The sequence below is a fragment of the Moschus berezovskii genome, chromosome 4 (assembly GCF_049115385.1).
Source record: "Moschus berezovskii isolate FMDL1 chromosome 4, NW_MosBer_1.0, whole genome shotgun sequence".
NCBI classification, from domain to species: Eukaryota; Metazoa; Chordata; class Mammalia; order Artiodactyla; family Moschidae; genus Moschus; species Moschus berezovskii.
In genome coordinates this window covers 111,056,752-111,082,198 of record NC_142463.1, presented here as the reverse complement: position 1 = coordinate 111,082,198, position 25,447 = coordinate 111,056,752, and the positions used below count along the sequence as shown (strand labels likewise).

Sequence of the window (25,447 nt, the reverse complement as noted above, 5' to 3'; positions counted from 1 at the left end):
TATCAAATATGTTCATTCTCGCAGAAGCGAGGGCTGGGTCCTCAGGGAAAGAGATCCTGGGCTTGGATCAGCTGGGGTCCCAAAGATGAAGCTGGGGGCCGAGCCAGCTGGGCTGCAGGAGATCCAGGGGCAGTCAGGTCCAGAGCCCTAGAATCCGTATTTGGCTTGGGTCTGCCGGCGGCTGAGCTTGTTCTCCGACCATGTGTTCTTCAGTTCCAGCTCCCGCTCCTTAGCCTGTGCAAGGAAGAGGGAGCAGGGGAGAGTCACACCAAGCCTCTAAGAAACAAGCTTCTCTTGCCTCTGTGTGCTTCCCAGTTTAAAGTCTTTCTGCCATCAAAACAATTATGAGGAAAAAGTAAATCCCTTGAAGGATTTAATTTTCTTATTCAAGCAAAAGGGGAGGACCCTCAGAAAGCAAAGGAAAACCATCTCTTTGGGGAGTTAATAGGGTTCAAGCAGAATTTCAAGAATGCTGGTCCTAGGACTTCCCTGGTGGTCCAATGGCTAAGATACCATGCTCTCAATGCAGGAGGCCACAGTTAATCCCTGGTCAGGGAACTAGATACCACATGCTGCAACCAAGAAGCTGCATGCCACAACTAAAAAATATGCATGCACAATGAAGACCTGCTGTAGTCAAAAAAATAAATATTAAAAAAAAAAAGAATGCTAATCCTTCATCAGCTAGATTTAAAACTGAAATGCTCAAATGGGAAATGGACAAATGAGAACTTGAATTTGGCATCTGAAAGGAAGACAATCAGTGCCTTGGATGCCTAACAAGCCATGTGGGAGAAGACAGCATTGAAGACCTGGACAGGTCAAAATAGGACACCTACCAACAATAATTTAGTCTGGAGCGACTGTTTCACTGCTGTGTTGAATACAGTATATATGGGACCCGAGAAATTCACACCACTTTAGAGCACAAATTGAAGCTGTGAAAAGCTAACTGGAAGGTATGAGAATTAACGTTTTCCCCTCCTGACGGTGACAACTCCTAGCTCTAGACCGCACTCTGGGAACGTACAAACGCCACTCTAGAAAAGGGGCTCCTCAACCCCACCCCCACCTGCTCATGTCCCCCGGGGTGGAGTAGGGTGCTGAGAGTCTGGATTTGAAAAAAGACCCTACAGGGGAACAGCAAGTAAAAAATAATTTAAAAATAAAAATAAAAAAATTTAAAGACACTACCCTTAAATTCTTTCCCTACAAATAACAAGATAGGGTAAGGGTACAAAGGAGTCCATGAAACAGAAGGTGAAAATATGGTAAGAACAATGAATGCAAGTTTTGGCACTGAAATCGCCAACCAGCATATATACTCTCCGGAAATGGCCAGGAAAGAGTCTTACTCCTTCTGTACTCTTGACAGCATTTAGTACACTAGATCTCAAAAAGATATTTAATGACACAATAAATATTTGAAAGCTGCCAGGTCCTTATCAAATAAATACCAAGAAATATTCCAATTCCAAAAGATATCTTTAGATTATCTGTAAATCTGAATTACTTGCATTGATATTTCCTGCCACAGAAATAAAGAACACAAAACCAACCTTACCTCCTCATGAGGTATATGTTTTGCTAAAAGTCGCTGAACCAATTTTTCTTTACTGTTTCAAATTATCAGATGAACTTGATATTTAAAAGAACCTTATGAGAAACCATTTCACCCCCCTCTTACCTTTATGTTTCAAATATCTGAATCTTCATTTACAGTTTATTCCAAGCACCTGTACTTGAGTCTTACATGGAAGTGAGCCTGAGGCAGAGTAGGATAATTCTGAAGGACACATCCCCACCTAGTGGCCATAGGGAGAACTGGGGAGGGTGCCTGCTGGAAGCAGGTGTCTGACAGAGGCTTCTAGCCAAGATCTCAGCCTTCAAATCCCCAGGTTTACAGGGATCCCGCCTAGCAGGCCAGGGCCCTCAGGCCTCTCACCTGATGAATCAGATACGTAATCTGGTGTTTCCGCCGCTGCTGGCCTGTTGGCTGCTCACCTTTCTTCTGTAAGGGAAGAGAACAATCATTAACACATTGAAAGAAAAGTGGAAGTTTCTCATGTGACCCAATGGGACAAGGACGGGTGTTAAGAAATCAACTACACAGCCCAAATCCTAGGGGGAAGAAGTCAGCTTGGAGAAGTTTTTAAGTCTATATACTTACAAAATAGTTATTTTTATTAAAGTTACTATGCAAAAATCTCAAGCTCAGAATACTTGCCTAAAAGAGTCAGCTAATATCCTCATTAGACTGGAAATACTTTGAGGTCAGGACTGTCTTCTGTATCTTTGGTAAGCCACCACCCTCAGCACCAAGCATGGGGCTCTGCCCACAGTGAACACCTGACACCAGCTTCACTGCTTGCAGTCCGTCTAAAACAGCTTAAAGGTCCAGGAGACCTCCCTCCCTGCTTACCTCCCGCCACTTCCTCTGCCCTTCAGGACCTCTTCATCTCTGTCCACTTCTCCCCAGTCAGGCCAGATGTCTAGCCTACCTCCTGCCTACTGCTTACCAAGCTCTCTCCCATCAATCACCTTTGGCTGAAACCCTACTCCCTCATTCTAGTAAGTACCAACAAGCAGCTTCCCTGGAATTAGACTTTCACAATCACCACACCTCTCTCCAATTTTCCAGCCTTCACCCGTAACTGCACTGAACTCCTACCCAAACTTTGATGCAAATGATTTACCGTCAAAGTCTATATCGGTCTGGGCTTTCATTCTGTGGTTTTCCTGTCCTCTGCCAGTGTTAGTCTCAGACTAGAAGCTTCCTAATCAGCCCCACCCAACTCCCAAAACTCCTCTCTGGAGTCTCCTCAGCACTTATGTAATCAATCTGCACCATAATCATTTATACTCAAGTGTCCTTAAAACTCTTTTTCTAAACTACACTCTAAACTTGTCAAGGACAGGAACTGTATCCTTCTTTTTTAAAAAATCTTAGCTCAATACAATGAGATGGTGTGGAAAAAAATAAAAAACTTAAACCTGGGAGAACAGCAGACTCCAATTCCTTGAAGCTATTTAATGTCATTTAATATGACAGCTAAAGATGACAAACGTAAAACATCCAGCTCCACTCCTGGTCTACAGTGAGCACTAACAACAGTAGCTATTACCATGTGATGATGCCTCTCCACCCAGTTGGTAGAGCAGCTCTCCTAAGTGGCTTTTCCGGTAAACAGTGATGGATCTATGCTGATCTAACCACAATCCTCTGCTCTGTCCTGTATGACCGCCAGCATTCAGTTAAAACAAACGGCTGGGGCTCACATGGCCATCTGTGGCCACAGAACAAAGCAAAGAAAATGGGGGGAGAAGAAGGGAATAAAATGCCCGACCTTGGCCTGGCTGGTGCTGGGCTAGAATCCAGGCTTCCCCACATCTTCCCCCTGTGGCAGGCTCATAAATGTCCACATTTGCTGTACTCAGCTGCTAGATGAAGAGCTGTTCATCATACGGACTGAAGACAACTAGCACAGAGAAGGTGGGAGTGTGGTGTGGGAAATGTGAGGAAGAAAGCATCTGAAAAGGCCACGGCTTGGCACAATAAAAAACGGCAAGAAAGGCGAGAGAAGGCGATGCACACTCAGAACCGAGGACCCCGGGACTTCGGAGGCTCTGTTGTGCCCACACCTCAACACTGTGCTGTACCAGGTCCCAACTTAACAGCACGGAGAGAGAGGTAGGACAGTACGAAAAGGGAAGGGCAGCTATGGCTTCTGTCCAGCCAGGAAGGAGCCACACATACTGAGATCTTCCCAACTGCAAGACAGGAAACTGTCTCAGCCGTCCAATCTCAGTAACCATACTACCATCCAGATAGACAGCGAAGTGCTGCGAGATTCTGGCAAGTAGGAGCTGTGCCTGGGGGGCTTGGTGGACACTCCAGTTCCAAGGGGAACATGTGTTTGCTAACAAGTAACAGTGAGGTGAGGGGTCAGATTCTGCTTTGGGGACTCCCGAGGTGCCACCCAGCAGACCTTTCCTTCCCACTTACTTTGCTGAATGACTTCATGGTTTTCTCTTCTGTCAATGACTTGGTCATCCACTGCTGGGCCCCACTGAGCTGGTCGTCACCTTTGATCTCCACAAAGTTGATCTCCTCCCTCCCTCGGTTCCTTTTGCCCTGCAGCCGCTTAAACTGGAAAAGGGGGACAAAACAATTCAGGAGTCAGAGGTCTGGGTAGGGGATCAGGAGATGTCACAAAGGATTCAGAGTTTATGGAATGATTTTGGGGCTCCCCAATTCCCCTGCACCCTTAATTCTCTCTGTGCAGTATGTCCTTTCACCATGCCACCTACCAAGTTGATTGATGCCAGGTGAAAGGCTATTTCTCAGAAGTTCTCCTGGCCTCAGGGAAAAGAAGGCCAAAATGTATTCCCAAACTTGAGTGCAGAGATTCACTGGTATTAATTTTACACAAATTATGTATAAATTGTATATGCCTAAAAGAACTCACACTATTTTCAAATTAAGAATTAAAGGTACAAAAACAATTCTAGGCTTTCTCTTCTAAAAATTAGTTCTTTTAACACGTCTGTTCTTTCTCATTGGTTCAGTATCACCAAATCAGCAGACCACACACCAGATTAGACATTAGAGGAGAATGTAATTCAAGATGGAGAGAGAGGAAGCCTCAAAAAAGAGCCTGGCAAAACTTCCAGGAGACTGCTACTCTTTCTTCTTCCTCCGAAAGAAAGAAAGAAAAATTATCACACTAAGTCACCACAAGATGTGCTGAGGAGTGTAGGTGAAGAGGAATTAAATTCAAGAACACTTGGAAATCTGCAGCGAAACCCAGGTTGTGGTCTGAGCATCAGCAAGGTCTCTCTCTACCCACAAGGAGCTGACTTTTGCCACTGGATAAGCTCCCTGCTGCCTCCTAGGCTTAGAAAAAAAGGGGCCGAACTACTGAACTTGTCAAGGAGGACACGGACAGGAAAGTGGAGGAACACAGGATTAACCACAGGCAGAAGTTTGCAAAGTTTCTGTGTAAAGGCGAGGAGAATGTTATTTTTATAAGAACTTGCATCCCCTATTTCTCCAACCCACTCCTGGTAGGCTGTGGCCTCCCTACAGATGGAATACTTTATCTCCTGAACATGACTGGACGGTCGCAAAACACGAGGTTTTCATCTGCCCTTGTGCTGAGTCAGGGAGAGGCTCAGCAGCAGGGAATGACAGTGATGTGAAACACAAGGTTATTTACTGTGGCTGCTGTTCCCTCCCCAAAATTCACTCTCCCCCTCTCTGTTAGTATGAACGAACCCAACATTTTGGCTGGGCATAGTACCACCCAATGAAAAGACTACGATGTTCCCTTGCAACTAAATACAGCTATAACAGGTTTTGCTCAGCAAGATAGGAGGAAAAGTATTCTTAGGAACTTTCAGGAAGTCTCCTAAAGGGGGAGGTGACTTTCTTTTCCCGCTCTGCTGCCTGTGTGCAATAATGATGGCAGTGACCTCAGCTACATTTTCTTATCGAAGGGGGCTGGATCTCAACAACTGTTAGAAGCTGCCATACCAGCCTTGGCCTGCCTACTTCTTTTATAAAGAAAAAAGTTAACTTCCCTTCAGTTCAGTTCAGTTCAGTCGCTCAGTCGTGTCCGACTCTTTGAGACCCCATGAATCACAGCATGCCAGGCCTCCCTGTCCATCACCAACTCCTGGAGTTCACTCAAACTCATGTCCATCGAATCGGTGATGCCATCCAGCCATCTCATTCTCTGTTGTCCCCTTCTCCTCCCACCCCCAATCCCTCCCTGCATCAGACTCTTCCAGTGAGTCAACTCGTTGCATGAGGTGGCCAAAGTATTGGAGTTTCAGCTTTAGTATCAATCCTTCCAATGAACACCCAGGATCAATCTCCTTTAGAATGGACATTATTACTTGAAGTTTCTCAATTATATGTTGTAAAACCGAATCCCAAATGAATATAGCTTTTTTGCTTTTTTTAAAAAAAGAATTTCCTTTAGCTTCAGATTTGAAACCTGGTGTCTAGGGGTCAAAGATGGTCACTTGGGCTTTATTAACTTACTGCTTCGTCATCGATGAAGGACGCATCTGGGGCAATTTCCTGGGGGGGGACCACAGCCGGGTCCTGGGCGGGATAGTAGCCACCACTGTAATAATCCTGTAGTCAAAGAGGGGAGAAAACACACCAGCTGAGGGCACAGTGGAGAGAACAGAGAAAACCCTCATCCAAGAGGCAGTGGTGATACCCACACTACAGACCCCTCAAGTGGACCAGCAAAAGCACAGATCCTAAGGACCTACCTTACAACTCAAGAACCAGAGTTTTTCTAATCTACACCATCCAGACAGGTGGATTTTTTTTTTAGGGAAGAGATACAAGGAAGAAAGACATTCTCTCCTGCTTCAATTCACAGCCTGCTCCCTTGGCTGCTTCCTCAGCATGACTCCTACTGCTGACCTCTACTGTGCCTCAGCCGGGCACCTCCTGTTCAGAAGACCCCATACGGTCCAGTGTGAGCAAAGATGAGGAGGGGTGAAGCATGCTACTTCTGCTCCTCGTCCGACCTAGAAGCCCTGGGCACAGGGGACTCCCTCCCTTCTCAGGCAGGGAGGTTGCAGATCTCTGATAAAAATAAACCACCATAAGGGTGGTATGGAATCTACAAAGCTGGGGACAAACCAGGTTTGCATTACCAGATTTTCAGTTCAGGAATTGATGACGCCCTTTAGAGGTGAGCTAGCCAGATGCTGCTGTCAGCCCTAGAGGAAGAGGGGTGAAGGCAAGGGCAAGGCCCCTACCGTGGCCAACTCAGGCAGCTGCAGGGCTGAGAAACTATCTCCTCTCTGCCAGCACTTTTTCCTAATTCTTCCACCTTTGCCCAAACTCTAAGAAACACTCCTCTAAGAACATTCATTTGACATATGAAAAATAAGGCTTAATATTAAATAAAAATAATACATAAAAAATCAGTCCTAGAGGAAGAGGGGTGAAGGCAAGGGCAAGGCCCCTACCATGGCCAACTCAGGCAGCTGCAGGGCTGAGAAACTATCTCCTCCCTGCCTGCACTTTTTCCTAATTCTCCCACCTTTGCCCAAAACTCCAAGAAACGCTCCTCTAAGAACATTCATTTTATATATGAAAGATAAGGCTTAATATTAAATAAAAATATACATAAAAAAACAGTAATTAAAGCATTAATTTTCATTAAAAGTATTGATAAAAAACATACATTTAAATTGAAAGGCGCCCTAGAGTAATGAGAGTGCTTTAATTTGCACTGACTGCATTCATGGTATCTGGAACTGCATATAAAATCCCAACTGTTATTCACTGGCTGGATATACACTAGGGGTTTCTTACATTTTTCTGTCTTTGCTAAAGAGGTCAAAACATTCATCTTCTTCCTTCCAACACTGAGGGGAGATACACTGTCCCTGGTCAGTCTACAGGACACAGCAAAGCTTAATGGCAAATAGGTTTCAAAGTCTTTGATCAGAACACAGTGCCCTCAAAGTCCACCTACCATGGGTCCCTAGATTGTATCTAAGAGTAACGCTGACCACTCAGAGAATCACAGTGGTTGAAGGAGACTGAAGTCTTGCAACCATTGCACGCTGGCGGAAAACTTCCTACAGCTGCCCAGCCACAGCACAAGCCAGCTGCCTCTGATCAACCACCACTGCGGCTGTGAGTCCCCGGACTCCTGCGAGCCCTCTCCATCTAAGAAAGCTCTGACCACTGGAAGTCTGTCTTAAACTACTCACAACCTGGCCTCATATATTCTCACCCTCTGAAGCCCTAGAGAACAATTTAAACAGCTCTTCCACATAACATTTGAATAAAAGTTCTCATAACCATTTACTGAGCATTTGCTATGTTACCAATATAACTCTTGTAACAACCCTGAAGTTCTATCATTCTTCCCATCTTAGAGCTGAGAAATCTGAGATTCAGAGGGGCAGATAAGTAATTTGCCCCGACTCACACAGTTTGAGATTCAAAATCTAAACCCCATTTCCTGTCTCTGCCCAAACTATGGTCCCCCAGTGTCTGCTCTCCAGAGACTTACTCTAGTCCTTTGACTTCCATGTCTCAGTCAAGGCCTCTGGCCACTCTCCTATTCCCTTTGCATTCAACTCTCCAGACTCCCTCCTCTCCCTCCCCACTTCCTACGTTCTCAGCACTCCCCACCTCCAGAACTCTCCTCGGGACTCACTGCTATTAGGGACTCACTGCTATTAGTCGTCTATGCCAAAGTTCTCACATCCTCCTCACCGACACGTGCAGAAGCTACCTGGGGTCTCTAAGATTAGAGACTGTTCTTCTCCCACTTTCTCCCTATACCTCTCATCAGCTCCTACAATGACACTTCGTGTTCAGAATAAAGGGGTCAATTATGTGGTTCAACCTGTCATGGTTCAGCATAAAGCCATAATGTTTTGAGACCCAATAAGGAAAACCAAGACACCAGAAGACTCGTTAATTCAGCCAAAATGATGCCAGAGAGGCCGTATCACAGCCTCAAAGCTCTCCCTGACTGCCAGACTCCAACATTCCCTGGCTGCCCTCCATGCCGCCTGCCCACCTGATAGTAAGCACCAGCGGCATTAGCGTCGCCGTATGTGGGAAACTGATTGTAGCTGTAGTCATCCCCAGGCTGAGGCGTCCAAGCGGCCCCACTTGAGCCTGCGGCCATCTTGAATTCCAAGGGGGCATTGGCTGCATCGTCCTGGAAGGCCGGCTCTGGTTCTGTGCCTGGAGGCAGCTCTTCTGGGACAGTGGGAACGGGGTAAGGGTATGGCTCAACTCCAGGGGGCTCAGCCTTCTCAGGGAGGGAGAAAAAGTTCTCAGGGGCCACTTCCTCATCACTGTCGTCCTCCTCCTGCGTGATCTGCTTCGTCACCTGCAGGGCAGCACTCTTGGCAGCAGCCTTGATAGCTGAGGGCGACGGAGTGGTGGTTGTGGTGCCCACAACAGGGGCAAGAGAAGAGGACTTGGTCTTAGAAGCTTGCCTGGAGGGCTTAGTGTCAGAGGAGCCATCCGAGGGTTTCCGGGAGAAGGCATGGGGCAGGAGCAACCTGTTAGTCTCTTTCACAGTCAGGTTTTTAGGTTGGGGAAGCAAGGCAGACAAACCAGTCCCCTCACTGGATCCCTGGTGAGCCCAAGTTTGGGTAAGGAGGGAAGAAAGGTGACAAGTGAGATGTTATGACACATACTACTGACATTAAGAACAAGCATTACAGTTACATGCTCCAGCCTAAAATCTTACCAGTCCTACTCTGTCTGACCTGTGCCCATAAAGGTCATCCAAACTGGACGTGACTCCTCCTACCTCTGGCCCTTCTGCTGTCCACTTCTCCCAGCTCCTCTACCACAAAATCTTTCCTGATTTTTTTTTTTTTTTTGCTAATATGATACATTTAGTAAATACATCATCTTTTTTCCCCAAAAGCCCCGGGCTCTTTCCTGCTGATCAATGAACATCTCTCAATATCCTGAAGGTTCCTGTTAAGCATGGCAACTCCCTGCTTCCTTTGGATTGCCAAGGCCCTGTCCTAAAAAGACATTCATACATCCCACCCAAAGTTCCCTCCCTACCCAAGGTAAGCCCTAGAGATGTGGTATACCCAGCTTGTTTATGCCAGAGTCAAGCATTTAACTTATCAATTTGTAAGCTAACTGGCTCAGTCCATCCAGAGTTCCTGTTACTCCTAAGAATCTTTTCGATTCTGCTTTCTGTATAACAAGGCCAGCTGGCCTAACTGTAGAGCTGAGGGAGGTACTGGTTTGAAAAAGGAGAATGGAGTTAGTGTCACTTATTGGACACGGTGTTACTGTCCTGGAGTAACCATGTACTTCAGCACTCTCGGCCAAGAAATGCCCAGAATGAATAAACTAAGGCTTCTGAATCAAGCAGTCCAGGCAGAACAGCTCAGCTCACCCAGAAGATGGGCTCTTCTCCCTGCTGTCTGTTTACACACATAGGTCACTCCACCCTGGCAGACGCCAAAGGCTCGGGCTCATAGAAACCAGACTGAGACGGAAGATGGAGCACACCCTCCAGGCCGCCTTCGAAGCGTCCGACTTCTCAGCTACGTCTGGGGCCGTGGCTGCAGCCTCTGCAGCGCTCAGCCCACACGCTGCCTTCCCCGCTCAGAGGCTCTCTACGTGCTCATCTCTTCCTGCCTCTGGAAGGCTGTCTCTGCTCCTGGACTGCATTCTCAGCCACTGTCCTCCCATCTCTTTAGCTGCCAGTTCACGTCCTCCAGGAAGCCATTCTGACAACAGGCAGCAACTGGCTTCATTCAGTCTCGGCAAGTGAGTGTCTTTCATGATTCTTCCTCCATAACCCATATTGACATGGACACAGCATCACTCTCATCAGTTATCTAACCACGTGATTGTGTCCTTCTAAGACCTCCCAACACGGGACGTGACGCCTTAACAGACTCAGGGAAGGGGCAACCTCAGGATCATATACCTGAATCAGGAGACAACAACCTTATAAAGGAAGAACCGCTTTTGCTTTTCCTGAGACATACAATTAACATGAGGTCAGAGGGTGTGTAAATCACTGAGTGTGGGGCTGAACAGCCAGAATAGAGGCACTGGGACAAGGGGAAACAGGAAGCGGCAGTGAGGGCGTCTCCCAGCACTGTCTGGTTAAGGGCTTCTGGTCTTTATGACAAAGCAGTGGCCAAACGCTGCAGGTAAGAGCGTGGACTCCACAGTCAGACTGCCTCAGTCTGATCTCAGGTCTGTCCCCGCTAGTTCCCTGGGCAAGTTCCTTAAGGTCTCATTCTCCTCATATACAATACAGGAATGATAGTAACACTCTGATTCCGGTACTGTTAAGAGGATAAAGTCAGTTAAACACTGGTATAGCACTTAGTACTATTTAAGCTTCTTTTCCAGGTTAAAAATGAGACCGGGAGAAGATGAATAATTGTAAATTTCGGATGTCCCATAACATCACTTTGACCAATCCATTTATTCTACTGCTCCTAAATAATCCTTTTACCTGAAATGTAGTAAAACAAATTGAGTTCCAATTCATCTCCCTACCACGCCTATCCTCTAGGAGAGACAACGCCAGCACACTACAGTCAGTGAACAGTGAGGGGAGGGCAGAAAAGCACAAGGTCTGATGTTACCTGGAAAACAAAACTACACTCAAATGGGCAGTCCTCAATATCAATATCTGCATTTGCCGGGAGTTGATGATGGACAGGGAGGCCTGGCATGCTGTGACTCATGGGGTTGCAAAGAGTCAGACACGACTGAGTGACTGAATTGAACTGAACTGAGGCTTGATTTAGAAATTTCCCATCTTCCAGGAAGCAAGATGGGAAGACATGGCTTCTGTCACAAAGCTTACCTGAAGGACAGTTTTCTTCTTTGTGGGTTCATCTTCCTCAGAATCTGACTAAGAGAAAAAGAAACAAAATAAGGCCTCGCTGTTTAAGGACAATAGGGAAAGCACTCACCTTAAAGGAAGCAGAAATAAAGGCCTGGACAACAGTGGCTATCACCTTGTCTGGGCCCTTCCTCTGTATGAAGGATGTGTCTCCCAGGACCAGCCAAACAGCTTCAGAGAATAAGGCAGGCATTGACCTCTCCTGGTCACTCATTCTCAAACCCCCAGACCTGTTCCAGTGCTTTTTGCATCAATTTTGTCCTTTAAATTAAGACTACTTCCTCTCATTCAGTCTTTGGTGGAAAGAAAAAGCTATACCCATTCTTCTTCCTATAAATCTGTCCACTAGAAGATGAATGGGATTTGGCCCACAATCTCACCCAATCTCAGCTTCACTTCTAAAACCACTTACATAGACTACATAACCACAGGGCTGGGGAACTCCTGTGGGATTAAGCGGTGTGTTAACTACTCTTCTATGAGACATTAAAGGTCAAAGCCATTGGAGAAATCCATTCTTCTCCAAGTATGATCTATTGTTTAAGTATGCCAGACAGAGTCGTTTCACGTCCAGAGAGAAGGCAAACAAATGATGACTGTGAGAATCTGGGGCAAGAAGGAAGGTCGTCTGTGTTATCCCTCTGATTCATCAGGATGGTTTCTAAAACAAGCTCTCACACTGAAAAATGGCCAAACTTTTAGTTCAATATCAGCTCCTCAACCATCTTCAACTATCAGAAAGATGCAAGGCATATGAAAAGCAAACTTTAACATTTTATTTTAAAAAATTAATACCCAAACTGAGAACTTTAAAGTCTTCCATTTGTTGTTAAGACCCTGGTTTGGGGCACCTGTAAATAAAGGTGATTAGGCAGGAATTTAAGATCCTTTCCATCCCCAAGATTTTAAACAACTCAAATTCTCTGCCTATTTTTCTCAACTGAACCTCATATGTCACAAGTTCCCCATTGGATTCATCTGCTACAAGGACCTTTTAATCATCATTACTCAGAACCTACTGTATGCAAGAACCTACAGTATGTAAGACACTGTGCCAGGCACTATAGACACAGCTCCGACCGGTGTCCTGTGGCTGGGTTACAGGTACTACGATGATATTCATCCACTCAGGCAACATGACGGGACTTGGAGCAGGCCGAATCCTGGCCCACTGATTTCCAGAGGCACAATGTGGACTACTTCCTCCATTGTGCTTCAGAGATTTTCTTGTATACTAAGACATGGAAGAAGTCCCAGTCCTCAAGAAACTTGAGTCCAGTAAGAAGAAAGACAAGTACCCAAATAATTGTAATAAAAGCAGTTAAGGATAAGGGCATCAACTGTGACTCCAAAATCTCCTCAAAGAACTAGCCCAGCCTCCATGTGTACTTCTTTCATGTAAGTTCCCCACCTTATCACTCCTCCTTCAGGTTCCCGGATGACTGCCACCTCCCACTCTCCCATCAGTCTGTATTCTGTGCCTCCTGACCTGAAACTCTGAAGTCTTCCTAAAGAAGCTCACCTTGCTCTTTTTCACTGTGTCCCTATGTTATTTATTTGTCTAGGGTGGCATCAGGCTAACAATGATTCATTTGTGCTTGCTCTGTAAATGTTGCATTTTTCATGTGCGTATCTATTTACCTTATTAGAATTAACACCCAAAAAAGATGTCCTTTTCATTATAGGGGACTGGAATCCAAAAGTAGGAAGTCAAGAGATACCTGGAGTAATAGGAAAATTTGGCCTTGGAGTACAAAACGAAGCGGGCCAAAGGCTAACAAAGTTTTGCCAAGAGAACACACTGGTCATAGCAAACACCCTCTGCCAACAACACAAGAGAAGACTCTACACATGGACGTCACCAGATGGTCAACACCGAAATCAGATTGATTATATTCTTTGCAGCCAAAGATGGAGAAACTCTATACAGACAATGCAAAAACAAGACTGGGAGCTGACTGTGGTTCAGATCGTGAACTCCTTCCTTATTGCAAAATTCAGACTTAAATTGAAGAAAGGAAGGAAAACCACTGGACCATTCAGATATGACCTAAATCAAATCTCTCACTTATTATACAGAGGAAGTGACAAATAGACTCAAGGGATTAGATCTAATAGACACAGTGCCGGAAGAACTATGGATGGAGGTTCGTGACATTGTACAGGAGGCAGCGATCAAGACCATTCCCAAGAAAAAGAAATGCAAAAAGGCAAAATGGTTGTCTGAGGAGGCCTTACAAATAGCTGAGAAAAGAAAAGAAGCAAAACGCAAAGGAGAAAAGGAAAGATATACCCATTTGAATGCAGAGTTTTAAAGAATAGCAAGGAGAGAGAAGAAAGCCTTACTCAGTGATCAACGCAAAGAAATAGAGGAAAGCAAAAGAATGGGAATGACTAGAGATCTCTTCAAGAAAATCAGAGATACCAAGGGAACATTTCATGCAAAGATGGGCTCAATAAAGGACAGAAATGGTACGGACCTAAAAGAAGCAGAAGGTATCAAGAAGAGATGGCAAGAATACACAGAAGAACTATACAAAAAAGATCTTCATGACTCAGATAACTATGATGGTGTGATCACTCACCTAGAGCCAGACATCCTGGAACGCGAAGTCAAGTGGGCCTTAGGAAGGATCACTATGAACAAAGCTAGTGGAAGTAATGGAATTCCAGTTGAGCTATTTCAAATCCTAAAAGATGATGCTGCACTCAATATGCCAGCAAATTTGGAAAACTCAACAGTGGCCACAGGACTGGAAAAGGTCAGTTTTCATTCCAATCTCAAAGAAAGGCAATGCCAAAGAATGCTCAAACTATTGCATAACTGCACTCACCTCACACACTAGCAAAGTAATACTCAAACCAAGTGAGGCTTCAACGGTAGGTGAACCAAGACCTTCCAGGTGTTCACGTTGGATTTAGAAAAGGCAGAGGAACCAGAGATCAAACTGCCAACATCGCTGGGTCATCGACAAAGCAACAGTTCCAGAAAAACATCTGCTTTACTGACTACACCAAAGCCTTTGACCATGTGGATCACAACTAACTGTGGAAACTTCTTAAAGAGATGGGAATACCAGACCACCTTACCTGCCTCCTGTATGTAGGTCAAGAAGCAAGTTAGAACTGGACATGGAACAACGGACAGGATGGAAAATGAGTATGACAGGGTTGTATATTGTCACCCTGCTTGTTTAACTTATATGCAGAGTACATCATGCAAAATGCTGGGCTGGGTGAAGCACAAGCTAGACTCAAGACTGCAGGAAGAAGTATCAGTAACCTCAGATATGCAGATGACACCACCCTTATTGAAGAAGGCGAAGAGGAACTAAAGAGGAGTCTGACAAAGTTGGCTTAAAACTCAACATTCAAAGACCCAAGATCATGGCATCCAGTCCCATCACTTCAAGGCAAACAGATGGGGAAACAATGGAAACAGTGAGAGACTTTATTTTCTTGGGCTCCAAAATCCCTGCAGGTGGCGACTGCAGCCATGAAATTTAAAAGATGCTTGCTCCCTGGAAGAAAAGCTATGACCAACCTAGACAGCATTTTAGAAAGCAGAGACATTACTTTGCTGACAAGGGTCCATCTAGTCAAAAGTATGGTTTTTCCAGTAGTCATGTATGGATGTGAGAGCTGGACCATAAAGAAAGCTGAGCGCCGAAGAATTGATGCTTTTGAACTGTGGTGTTGGAAAAGACTCTTGAGAGAGTTCCCTGGACTGAAAGGAGATCCAACCAGCTCATCCTAAAGGAAATCAGTCCAGAATATTCACTGGAAGAACTGATGCTGAAGCTGAAGCTCCAATACTTTGGCCACCTGATACAAAGAAATGACTTCTCAGAAAAGACCCTGATGCTGGGAAAGATTGAAGGCAGGAAAAGGGGATGACAGAGGATGAGATGGTTGGATGGCATCACTGACTCGATGGACATGAGTTTGAGCAAGCTCCAGGAGTTGGTGATGGGCAGGGAAACCTGGCATGCTGCAGCCCATGGAGTTGCAAAGAGTCAGACATGACTAAGCAACTGAACTGATCCATGAAAATGCAAAAAATGGATACTAACTAAAATTTTTAACAGAATTCAAGGATTATTATTCTCTCTGATCTTCCAAGAGGTCAAACACAATAGAAGAAAAGCCTTAAGCCCCAAACACCCAAGCATTTTTAACCTTTTCTCTCTGTTCCAAACTCCACTGCCTCAGGGTTTACTGACCGTTTCCTTTTTCTTTTTTTTCCCCCTCACTCCTCCTCGCCTTGTTTTTTGACTTTCTCCTTTTCAGCAGACCACACAGAACCACCTCACTGTGGGGTACACAAGGTTGTCATGAAGTCCCCAGGCACGTTTAAACTTTAACATCCTAGGTAATATGTCCAATGGAAACAATCTGAAAAGAAAATATTATCAAGTTTAAGATGATTACATTCATAAAACTGTACAAGCATATTTTTATTTTTCAGATCTGTGACAAACAAAAAGTGGCTACTCTGAAACTGTAGGCAAACTGTCCTATGGCTAATAGAATTGAAGGCCAGATCAGCTGGGGGAAGAAAATTCAATTTTTCCTTAAATGTCACAGACGGTTTCCATTATATTGTCAACCTAAGTTTAAAGCTTAAAAGCACATACACGAAAAACTGTACAAAGATTTTAGGAACACCTTATTAATTCCGGCTTTAGAGGACTGCTACGGCTACTCACAATCATCCTTCTCCCTTTGAACATCTTGTACTAATCTACTGAGCCCCATTATAAATCATCTCATGATGGGCACAAATATGACTCCCTAAAACAGAACACAAAGACCCTCAAAAAATGTGCTGAACCCCTAAGCCCTTCTTAAGACTATTCATCTTTGAGAGAGGGGCAGAAATAAATCTTTACCTCTTAAAGCTAACAAACAGGGCTCTGAGACATTCAGTAACCTACAGAGGCCACAGAGGAAGTCCAGGGCTGTTGGGAGAGTAAAGAAACAGAATGAGAACCACTTCTTGCCCCCTGAATTAACTTTAGCCAACTAAAGAGGTTGGAAACATGGAACTCGCTGCTTCACTATGAAAAAGAGGTTGAGAGGCCACTCAAAGGACTTACGGGCATGCGTGGGCTTAGATGAAAACAGGAAACCAAAGAAAGCTCAGCAAGGAATTATCCAAATACCTCACACACAAAAATAAGTTTCAGTTCAGAGTACCAAAAGGAGGAGATGAGTAAACCAAAATCTAAAAGATGTGCCATGTATCTACCAGTCATGGGGTCAGGGGCTGTCTTAGAGCATTTAAAAGGAAAATTAATTCAGCTTCTATCAGGAACCAATTAGAAGCAACAGGATCAACCTAAGCACAGTATTTAATTTAGACACAACCAGAACTTCCTTGATGGTGAAAGGTACAAGAGCATACTGGGGTTTTTTTCCCCCTCTATCATGATAAAGCATATATAACATAAAATGTATCATTTTAACCATTTACAAGCATACAATTCAGTAGCATTAAGTACATACATAATACTGTATAACCATCACCACTATCTATCTCCAGAACTTCTCCTCATCCCAAACAGTAACTCTGTACCTATAATTCTCCATTCCCCAGTAACCTCTACCCTACTTTCAATCTCATTTGCCTACTCTAGGTACCTCATACAAATGGAATCATATGTGTCCTTTTGTGTCCAGCTTACCTTACTGAGCATGTCTGCAAAGTCCATCCATATTGTAACATGTATCAGAACTGCATTCCTTTTTAAGGCTGAGTCATATTCCATTGTGTGTATACACCACTCTTTGTGCATCCACTCATCTGTTGCTGAAAATGTGGGTTATCGCCACCTTTTGGCCACTGTGAACAGTAATGCTATGAACACTAGCATACGAGTATCTGTTTGAGTCCCTGCTTTCAGTTATTTTTACCTAGAAGTGAAACTGCTAGATCATTCTAATTAACTTTTTGAGAACCCGCCAAACTGTCTTCCACAGGAGTATATTAAAAGGAGACTGTTGAGTCAAATCCTAGAGTGCTAAAGACAAGCGAAAGGTGATCTAAGTGGGTCTGTGTCATCTGACCCAGAGAGGAGGATGATGCTAGAGATACAGGAGCATCCAGGGCTGGAAGAAGTAGACTGGTCCAGAAAGGGCATTCCCAGGTTTTCGAGACTCAAACTGGCTGTGTCTCTTAAAAAGGAAGTGCTGTATTTCCTTTTGGCCTCATAAGAGCCTGCGCCTCAGTGGTCACCACTGTCCTCTCTGTTCCAGCTGCCAAGAGTGACAAGACACACACACCCCGAGACTGCTGAGCAAGAGCGGAAACAGACATTTTCCATTAAGCCAGGCCCAGTGGGATCTGCTAATCTATGAGAGCCTCATTCCCCACGGCAGCCTCCCTCTTATCTTCCCAGGCTCTGGTTCTGACAGACTCCTTTTCCAAAAAGCAATCACTAGTTGCCAGGGCCAGAAGCCAAGAAGGAAATCAGAGCCCTAGCACAGACCACTGCCGGCCCCCAACTCAACCCCCAGGCTCCAAACTCTGATCACTTACACACTCCTCTCTGCTATTATCCCAACTAGCAAGATTCATCAACTGTTTGCCCCTTTGGTCTCAAATACGTTCTTACATCTGCCTGTTCAGTTAGGGCATCATTTTCTCTCCCACTTTTGCACTCCTCATAGTACCACTTTCCTAGTTCTGGGTGCTCAAGACTCTTCTGTCTTTTTGGTAGGAAATATGATAGAAAGGAACACAACACACCTGGGAGCAAATATGACTTCTGCAACTCTCAAACTATGTGATTTTAGCTCTGTTCTCTAAATTCCTATATCCTCACCTGTAAACTAGGGGTAAGGCTTAACTTAGAGTCGCTGATGTGCCCAGCACAGTGCCAGACACTCCACAGGTGACCCACAGATGTTGGTGCATTCCTCCTTCCCTTTCTGCTGCTGCTGCTAAGTCACTTCAGTCGTGTCCGACTCTGTGTGACCCCATAGACGGAAGCCCACCAGGCTCCCCCGTCCCAGGGATTCTCCAGGCAAGAACACTGGAGTGGGTTGCCATTTCCTTCTCCAATGTGTGAAAGTGAAAAGTGAAAGTGAAGTCGCTCAGTCGTGTCCGACCCTTAGCGACCCCACGGACTGCAGGCTACCAGGCTCCTCCATCCATGGGATTTTCTAGGCAATAGTACTGGAGTGGCTTGCCATTGCCTTCTCAGCCTTCCCTTTCTACCTAGGGCTAAATCCTAGTTAAATTCACCACAGTCAACTCTTAACAGAAGTGACCAAAATTAGTGAAATTTCCATCCATTTTACAGCTTCAAATCGTTCACTACCTGGGTGAGCCATTTGAAAAGGACACATAACACTAATAATCCAAGTAACTCTGAAATTTCTATTTGTGTTGGAAGGCACATTGCTACTGCTGCTGCTAAGTCACTTCAGTCATGTCTGACTCTGTGCAACCCCATAGATGGCAGCCTACCAGGCTCCCCTGTCCCTGGGATTCTCCAGGCAAGAATACTGGAGTGGGTTGCCATTTCCTTCTCCAATGTGTGAAAGTGAAAAGTGAAAGTGAAGTCGCTCAGTCGTGTCCAACCCTTAGCGACCCCACGGACTGCAGCCTACCAGGCTCCTCCATCCATGGGATTTTCTAGGCAAGAGTACTGGAGTGACTTGCCATTGCCTTCTCCGAGAAGGCACATTACGTGACAGAAAACCCTTAGAGCAAACTTATTCCTCTAATTTTCCTTTTTTGGTATCCTAATTTTAGAAGTCTGCATCTCCTAAGCCCGCAAAATCAGCAATTAACCACTGTTCAGAAAAAGAACAGTAAGAAGGGAAAAAGAATGATGATTCCCCATTTTAAGGGTCATTCCTAATTTTTGACTGACAAAAGTCAAAAGCTGACTGAATTTGATATTGAAACATACCTGGAGAGAGAATTTCCCCTGTTCCCTGACTGTGGCTGATCGATGAGCTGACTCAGATCAAACCAATCATAGTCTCTCTCCCAGAAAACCAGACCAGGACTAAAACTATAGTTCAATCTGGGCCAGTCACTAAAAGGAAGGAATGAAAAACCAAGGAGGTATAGGTGGCCATTTTTCATCTGCAACAAAAGTTAAGAAATGGGGGAAACTGGTCTGCAGACAAGGAAGAATGAATTAAAGGTGCAAAGAGAAGCTGTGTGGGTCCCTGACAGAGCTCCAACTCTTGATTCCAGGCCCTTTCCAGGGTACTCAGTATATTTATGATGCATTTCCACTTATGCTAGCTTGGAGCAGTTTCTGATACTTGTAACCAATTAAGTCTAACTAATCCCCAACCTGCTCCGCCTTTGTATTCCCCAAATGAACAGCACCACTGCCCTCCCCGCTGCGTGAGCCAAACGGTCAGCCTTGACCCCTCTTCGTCGCCCGTGACAGCCAATCAGTCCCCGGCCTTACCACGTCTCTGTCCAAAACCGACCTGGAACCTCCCATTCTCCCCGTCCCCACGGCCCTGTCCAGGCACCACCGTCTCTCACACTGTCTCTACCAGTCTTGTCCCCCCAGATCTTTTGGCACCCTGTGATGAGAGGATTCTTGCTCAGACTTAAGGGCTTTTCACTACTCTAGAATTACGTACAAAGGCCCTGGCAGTGTGTCCAAGGCCCATTATCATCTGGCCTCAATCTCTTTCTCTCTAGCCTCTTCTCTCATCACTGCCCCTGCCCACAATGCACTGCAGCCATGCTGCCTTACTAAAGCTTCCCGCAAAGTGTTTGCATTCTCTCACCTCTGGACTTTTGAACATTCTGGTCCCTCTGCCTGATGTCCTCCTCTTCATCGCCCCTTTCTCTGGCTGGCTTCTGCTCACTTGTCTTATCTCTAAAGTGTAGGCATTATCTCCTCCTGAAAGCCTCCCCAACCTCTAAAGATGACTATTGCCCCAAAGGAGAGCTCCCATGACAGCAGCTCTATCACGGTCCTCCTGATGTGACCTTGCCTGTCTCCCCCGCATAGACCATCAGCTCCTTTTACAATAGGGTCTATCATGTTCACTACTGTACTCAGCTCCTGGCACAGAGAATCAGCTCAATAGTGAAAGAAGGAATGAACGAAAGTTCAGAGTTAGTTGATCCTACTTCACCAAATTCTAAAGGAAAATTATTTAAGGAAACCTAATTCATTCACTCAGATGTTTACTAAAAGCCCAATAAGCACAAGACACAGAGCTTAGAACCACAGGACCTTAGACCAACAGATATTTCAAAGGCGAAGGTCACCCTTACCTATTCACCTTAGAACTCTCTTTGGCTACCTTTCCCAGGAATTACATGTTCCGAGAACAAAACACTAACTTGTACAGAACGAAAATGGGAAACTGAACCAGCTAAGGGCTAGGATTTGGTTTTATTCTAATTATCCATCTCACAATTTATCTCAGGAATTTAGAAAATTATACATACAAAGGAGGGATAGTTAAAAGGCCTCAGAATTTTCCGCCACTTCAGCCGGCCTAAATGGAAGATTCTACAGCCTCTACCAGCAACTTTTCCTGATGCTACCTCTGAGGACCTAATAATGAGTCTTTCCACTGTCACTGTGGAGGGAGGCAAGCTGGCTCAAAGTGCCATCTTTCCCTACATATCACAATTAGGCTGAAAGCAAATTTGGGAAGAAAACTGTGAAAACAGAATGCCCCCCAAAATGAACCTATTTTCCCCTGTCTTAGGAACTTTCCTTTGTTCCAGGTTAAATCAAGAGCAAACTTTAGTTCCAGTGGAGCAACAGAAGTCTTTTTGGGACCCTAAACTTAGAAATAACAAACTTGGGTAAAAAAGAAGGGAAATGATTTGGAAAAAGCTTGTAACAAGGTAGTAAGGGAGATTCTGGAAATACCTTCCATAAAGAATCCATATTCATTTGAATTCATTCACTCAAAATATTTAGATAGTACTCAGTATGTGCCAGGCATTCTTTAACCACTAGGAATTCAGCAGTGAAAAAAATAAACAATAAGTCCTGTCTTCATGGAGCTTGTATACTAGCAAAAGAAGAGAAGCAAATAAAATAAACAGTATGTGAAATGGTTAGTATGTCATCTCACACACTAGCAAAGTAATGCTCAAAATTCTCCAAGCCAGGTTTCAATAGTATGTGAACTATGAATTCCAGACATTCAAGGTGGATTTAGAAAAGACAGAGGAACCTGAGATCAAATTGCCAACATCCCCTGGATCATCGAAAAAGCAAGAGAGTTCAGAAAAACATCTACTTCTGCTTTATTGACTATGCCAAAGCCTTTGACTGTGTGGATCACAATAAACTGTGGAAAATTCTAAAAGAGATGGGAATACCAGACCACCTGACCTGCCTCTTGAGAAATCTGTATGCAGGTCAGGAAGCCACAGTTAGAACTGGACATGGAACAACAGATTGGTTCCAAATCGGGAAAGGAGTACGTCAAGGCTGTATATTGTCACCCTGCTTATTTAACTTACATGGAGAGTACATCATGAGAAATGCTGGGCTGGATGAAGCACAAGCTGGAATCAAGATTGCCAGGAGAAATATCAATAACCTCAGATATGCAGATAACACCACTCTCAAGGCAGAAAGCAAAGAACTAAAGAGCCTCCTGATGAAAGTGAAAGAGGAGAGTGAAAAAGTTGGCTTAAAACTCAACATTCAGAAACTAAGATCATGGCATCCAGTCCCATCACTTGATGGCAAATAGATGGGGAAACAATGGAAATAGTGAAGACTTTATTTTCTTGGCTCCAAAATCCCTGCAGATGGTAACTGCAGCCATGAAATTAAAAGACACCAGATCCTTGGAAGAAAAGTTATGACCAACCTAGACAGCACATTAAAAAGCAGAGACATTACTTTGCCAACCAAGGTTCGTCTAGTCAAAGCTATGGTTTTTCCAGTACTCATGTACGGATGTAAGAGTGGACTATAAAGAAAGCTGAGTGCGGAAAAATTGATGCTTTTGAACTGTGGGGTTGAAGAAGACTCTTGATAGTCCCCTGGACTGCAAAGAGATCCAACCAGTCAATCCTAAAGGAGATCAATCCTGAATATTCATTGGAAGGACTGATGCTGAAGCTGAAGCTCCAATACTCTGGCCCCCTGATGCAAAGAACTGACTCATCTGAAGAGACTCTGATGCTGGGAAAGATTGAAGGTGGGAGAAGGGGATGACAGATGAGATGGTTGGATGGCATCACCAACAATATGGACATGAGTCTGAGTAAGCTCTGGGAGTTGGTGATGGACAGGGAAGCCTGGCGTGCTGCAGACCATGGGTTGCAAACAGTTGGACACGACTAAGGGACTGAACTGAACTAGATGGTGATAAAGTATCTTAAATGGTGGTGCAATGGAGAAAAATAAAAGAAGTCGGGTGGGGCGGAGTGGGTGACAGGAAGTTACAAATGAAATAGGTCAGCTAGCAAGTCCTCACTGGGAACTTATCTTTTAAACCCAGATTTGAAAGAGGTGAGGGAGAGAACATTCAGACATCTGGGGGGAAGAGAACAGAAATAGCCTCCAGGCTGAGTCAGAAGTCTGAAGAAAAGCAAGGGCGAAAATCAGCTTCCCTCTGAGGGTTACCAGAGGTGAGGGAGGCATGGACCAAATGACTTTTTAGAAGTGAAAGAATGGGAAGAACTCCAGATAACTCTAAAGTAGTACCTGTCCCTAGGCTGTCTCTTCTGTCTCCCAAATGCTCACTCCAAAAAAGGCCTTCAATTTTTCTGATCCAACATTCAGAAAACGACACAAGCTTGGTTGCCTCTTCTATATGTAAATGGTGAAACTGGAGCATAGGCCTGAAGTTCAGCTAAACCCTGAATCTTCACTCTGCCCTTCACCAGGTAAGATCTTACACGCTGGACACCTGTTTCTCATCTGTAAAAATGAGAATGTTATCTCTCACAGTTCTGTGGTAATTCAAGGAAAGGGTCAATGCCTGGTAATCTGTACTCAATAAATACTGAATTTCTTCCATAACTTCGCTCAAAAACAGAATCCAGGATTCCTATCCCTTCTGCTCAGACCCCGATGCTTTCAAGTTCAAAGGCAAAGCAAAAGATTAGTTCTGAATGTTGGCCAAAGGCTCAGGAACTGTCTCCTGTTACCTCTTCAAGTGCCACATTTTATGCTGTTGTGAGTAGTTCGGGGGTTTGGGGGGGACCTGCGGTGAAGATATAACAGAGGGAATGCAATCAAGTGTCCCTAGGCCTGGCCCTGTCAGTGTCAGGTGATGGTATAAGGCCTTTCCGCGGGCGGGTCCAGTTTGGAGAAACACGCCAAGGACAAATACCCTAACTCCCCAAAGCCGACAAACTTCAGCTCGACTAATTGCACAGTACCAGGAATCCAGTGGTCCGGAATCAACGGATGCATTTACAGGAGAGAGTCTTCGAGCCTCCACAAAGTCCTTCCCACAGCTGAGCCCATGCCCAAACCCAGTGGACAGTGGGGATGCCCTCCCCGGATACTCACATCCCCCTTATGCAACTCTGGCGCCGCAATCTTCACCGGCTCTGTCCTCTTCTTTGGCTTCGGAAGCCCCAGGGGGGGCCCGGCACCGCCGATAGGAGGGGGCAGGCTGAGGCCAGGGCCTCGGGGCGCGGGCAGCCCCAATCCGAGCCCCTCCCCAACTCCCGCCGCTTCAGCCGGGCTCACGCCTGGAGGTGGGGGGAAGCCTCCCAGGCCGAAGGGCAAGGGGGGAGGAGGCTGGAGCCGGGGGTCGCCGGTGGGTGGGGGCAGCAACAGCGGCGGGGGAAAGGCTGGGGCCAGCATCTGGGGGGGCGGAGGCAGCAAGGCCGGACCCTTGGGTGCGGGAAGAGAAGCGAACAAGCCTCCTAAAGTGGGCCCAGGTGTAGGGGCCGCCGCCTCCTCCTCCTCCTCCGGCTCCGGCTCAGCCTCATCCGGCTCACTTTCATCGCTGCTGGCGTAAGCAACCAGCGACATGGCGCCGCCCGCCTTTGGGGCGCCCTTGCCGGCAGACGAGGCCTACTTGAGACCGGGGATGTCCGGAGGCCTAGTGTGCCCCACCACTCGGAGGGGAGGGAAACCAAAAAGCCCGCCTTCTCCGTACTCTAGGGCTAGCCCCGGCAGAAGCCCATGCCCATAGTTGATTTCCACCGAATAAGACTTCTCTCTTCACTTAAGCTCCTAGTCCCGGGCCACTACACACAGCTAATGGCCGCCGAGTCACTCCGCCTCCTCCTCGCCTCACCAATATAAGAACTACAACTCCCAGAGAACACTTTGGCCACGGCACCATTCTCCGCCGCAGGGAGCGCGGCGCAAGGCACGACGGGAGTTGGAGTCAGAGGAAGGATTGAGGGGCCCGGAGAGAGATAGGCGCTAAATCCGCCTCTGATACTAGGACTCCTGGGATGAGTAGTTTTGGGCTTTTGGGTTTGTTTTTTTTTCTTTTTTCCGGTCCCCTGACAATTCCTAGATAACTACAAGCCCCATCGGTCACCGCGGTGGTCACGGAGACGGATAGGAGAGCATTTCGGTACTTGAAGTTCTCTAGGGCAGCTGCTTGGGCGCTAAGATTTATGGGAAACGTAGTGCCCTTAGAAACTGCAAGTAATGTCGGGAAGGAAAGGGCGTCTGGGAAGGTGGCGTGGGTATCTTAAGGAGAAAGTAATCTGTAAATGAGGCTGATGAAGCCTCCGAGTCCACTGAAACCCCAAGTTAAAATAAAACACCCCAAGAACAAACAGGACTTGAGAGACCTGTACGAAATTGGGTTGCGAGCCAGAAAGATTCAAGACTTCAGGCCTAATTTAAAACATCTGAGAGCTGAAATAAATGTAACATAAGAGGGTGTAAGTGATCTCGCCTTCACCAAGGTGCACATCCAGGAGCACACCTCGCCCTTCCAGCCGGGGTCCTGACCTCACTCGGCAGTGAGACAGAAAAATGGGCAAGGGCCCTGGAAGGCAGAGCCTGGTACCTCAGGTTAATCCCTCCAACTCAGCCTAGTCGGGGTGGGGGCCAGCTACATCTCAGTCCCCTTCACAGATTTGAGCCTTCCCT

At 45.7% G+C, this 25,447-nt stretch overlaps 1 protein-coding gene across 1 annotated transcript; it reads right to left on the bottom strand.

Moving 5' to 3' along the window:
* Nucleotides 1–24,634, bottom strand: PRCC (proline rich mitotic checkpoint control factor). Its single transcript, XM_055402550.2, has 7 exons — nt 23,894–24,634; nt 11,367–11,414; nt 8,574–9,140; nt 6,050–6,145; nt 4,007–4,150; nt 1,946–2,011; nt 1–234 (listed from the first exon to the last, which is right to left on the bottom strand). Exons 1-7 carry the CDS (start codon nt 24,362–24,364, stop codon nt 148–150), a joined length of 1,479 nt encoding a protein of 492 aa, XP_055258525.1. The 5' UTR covers nt 24,365–24,634; the 3' UTR covers nt 1–147.
* Between the last annotated feature and the right edge of the window lie 813 nt (nt 24,635–25,447).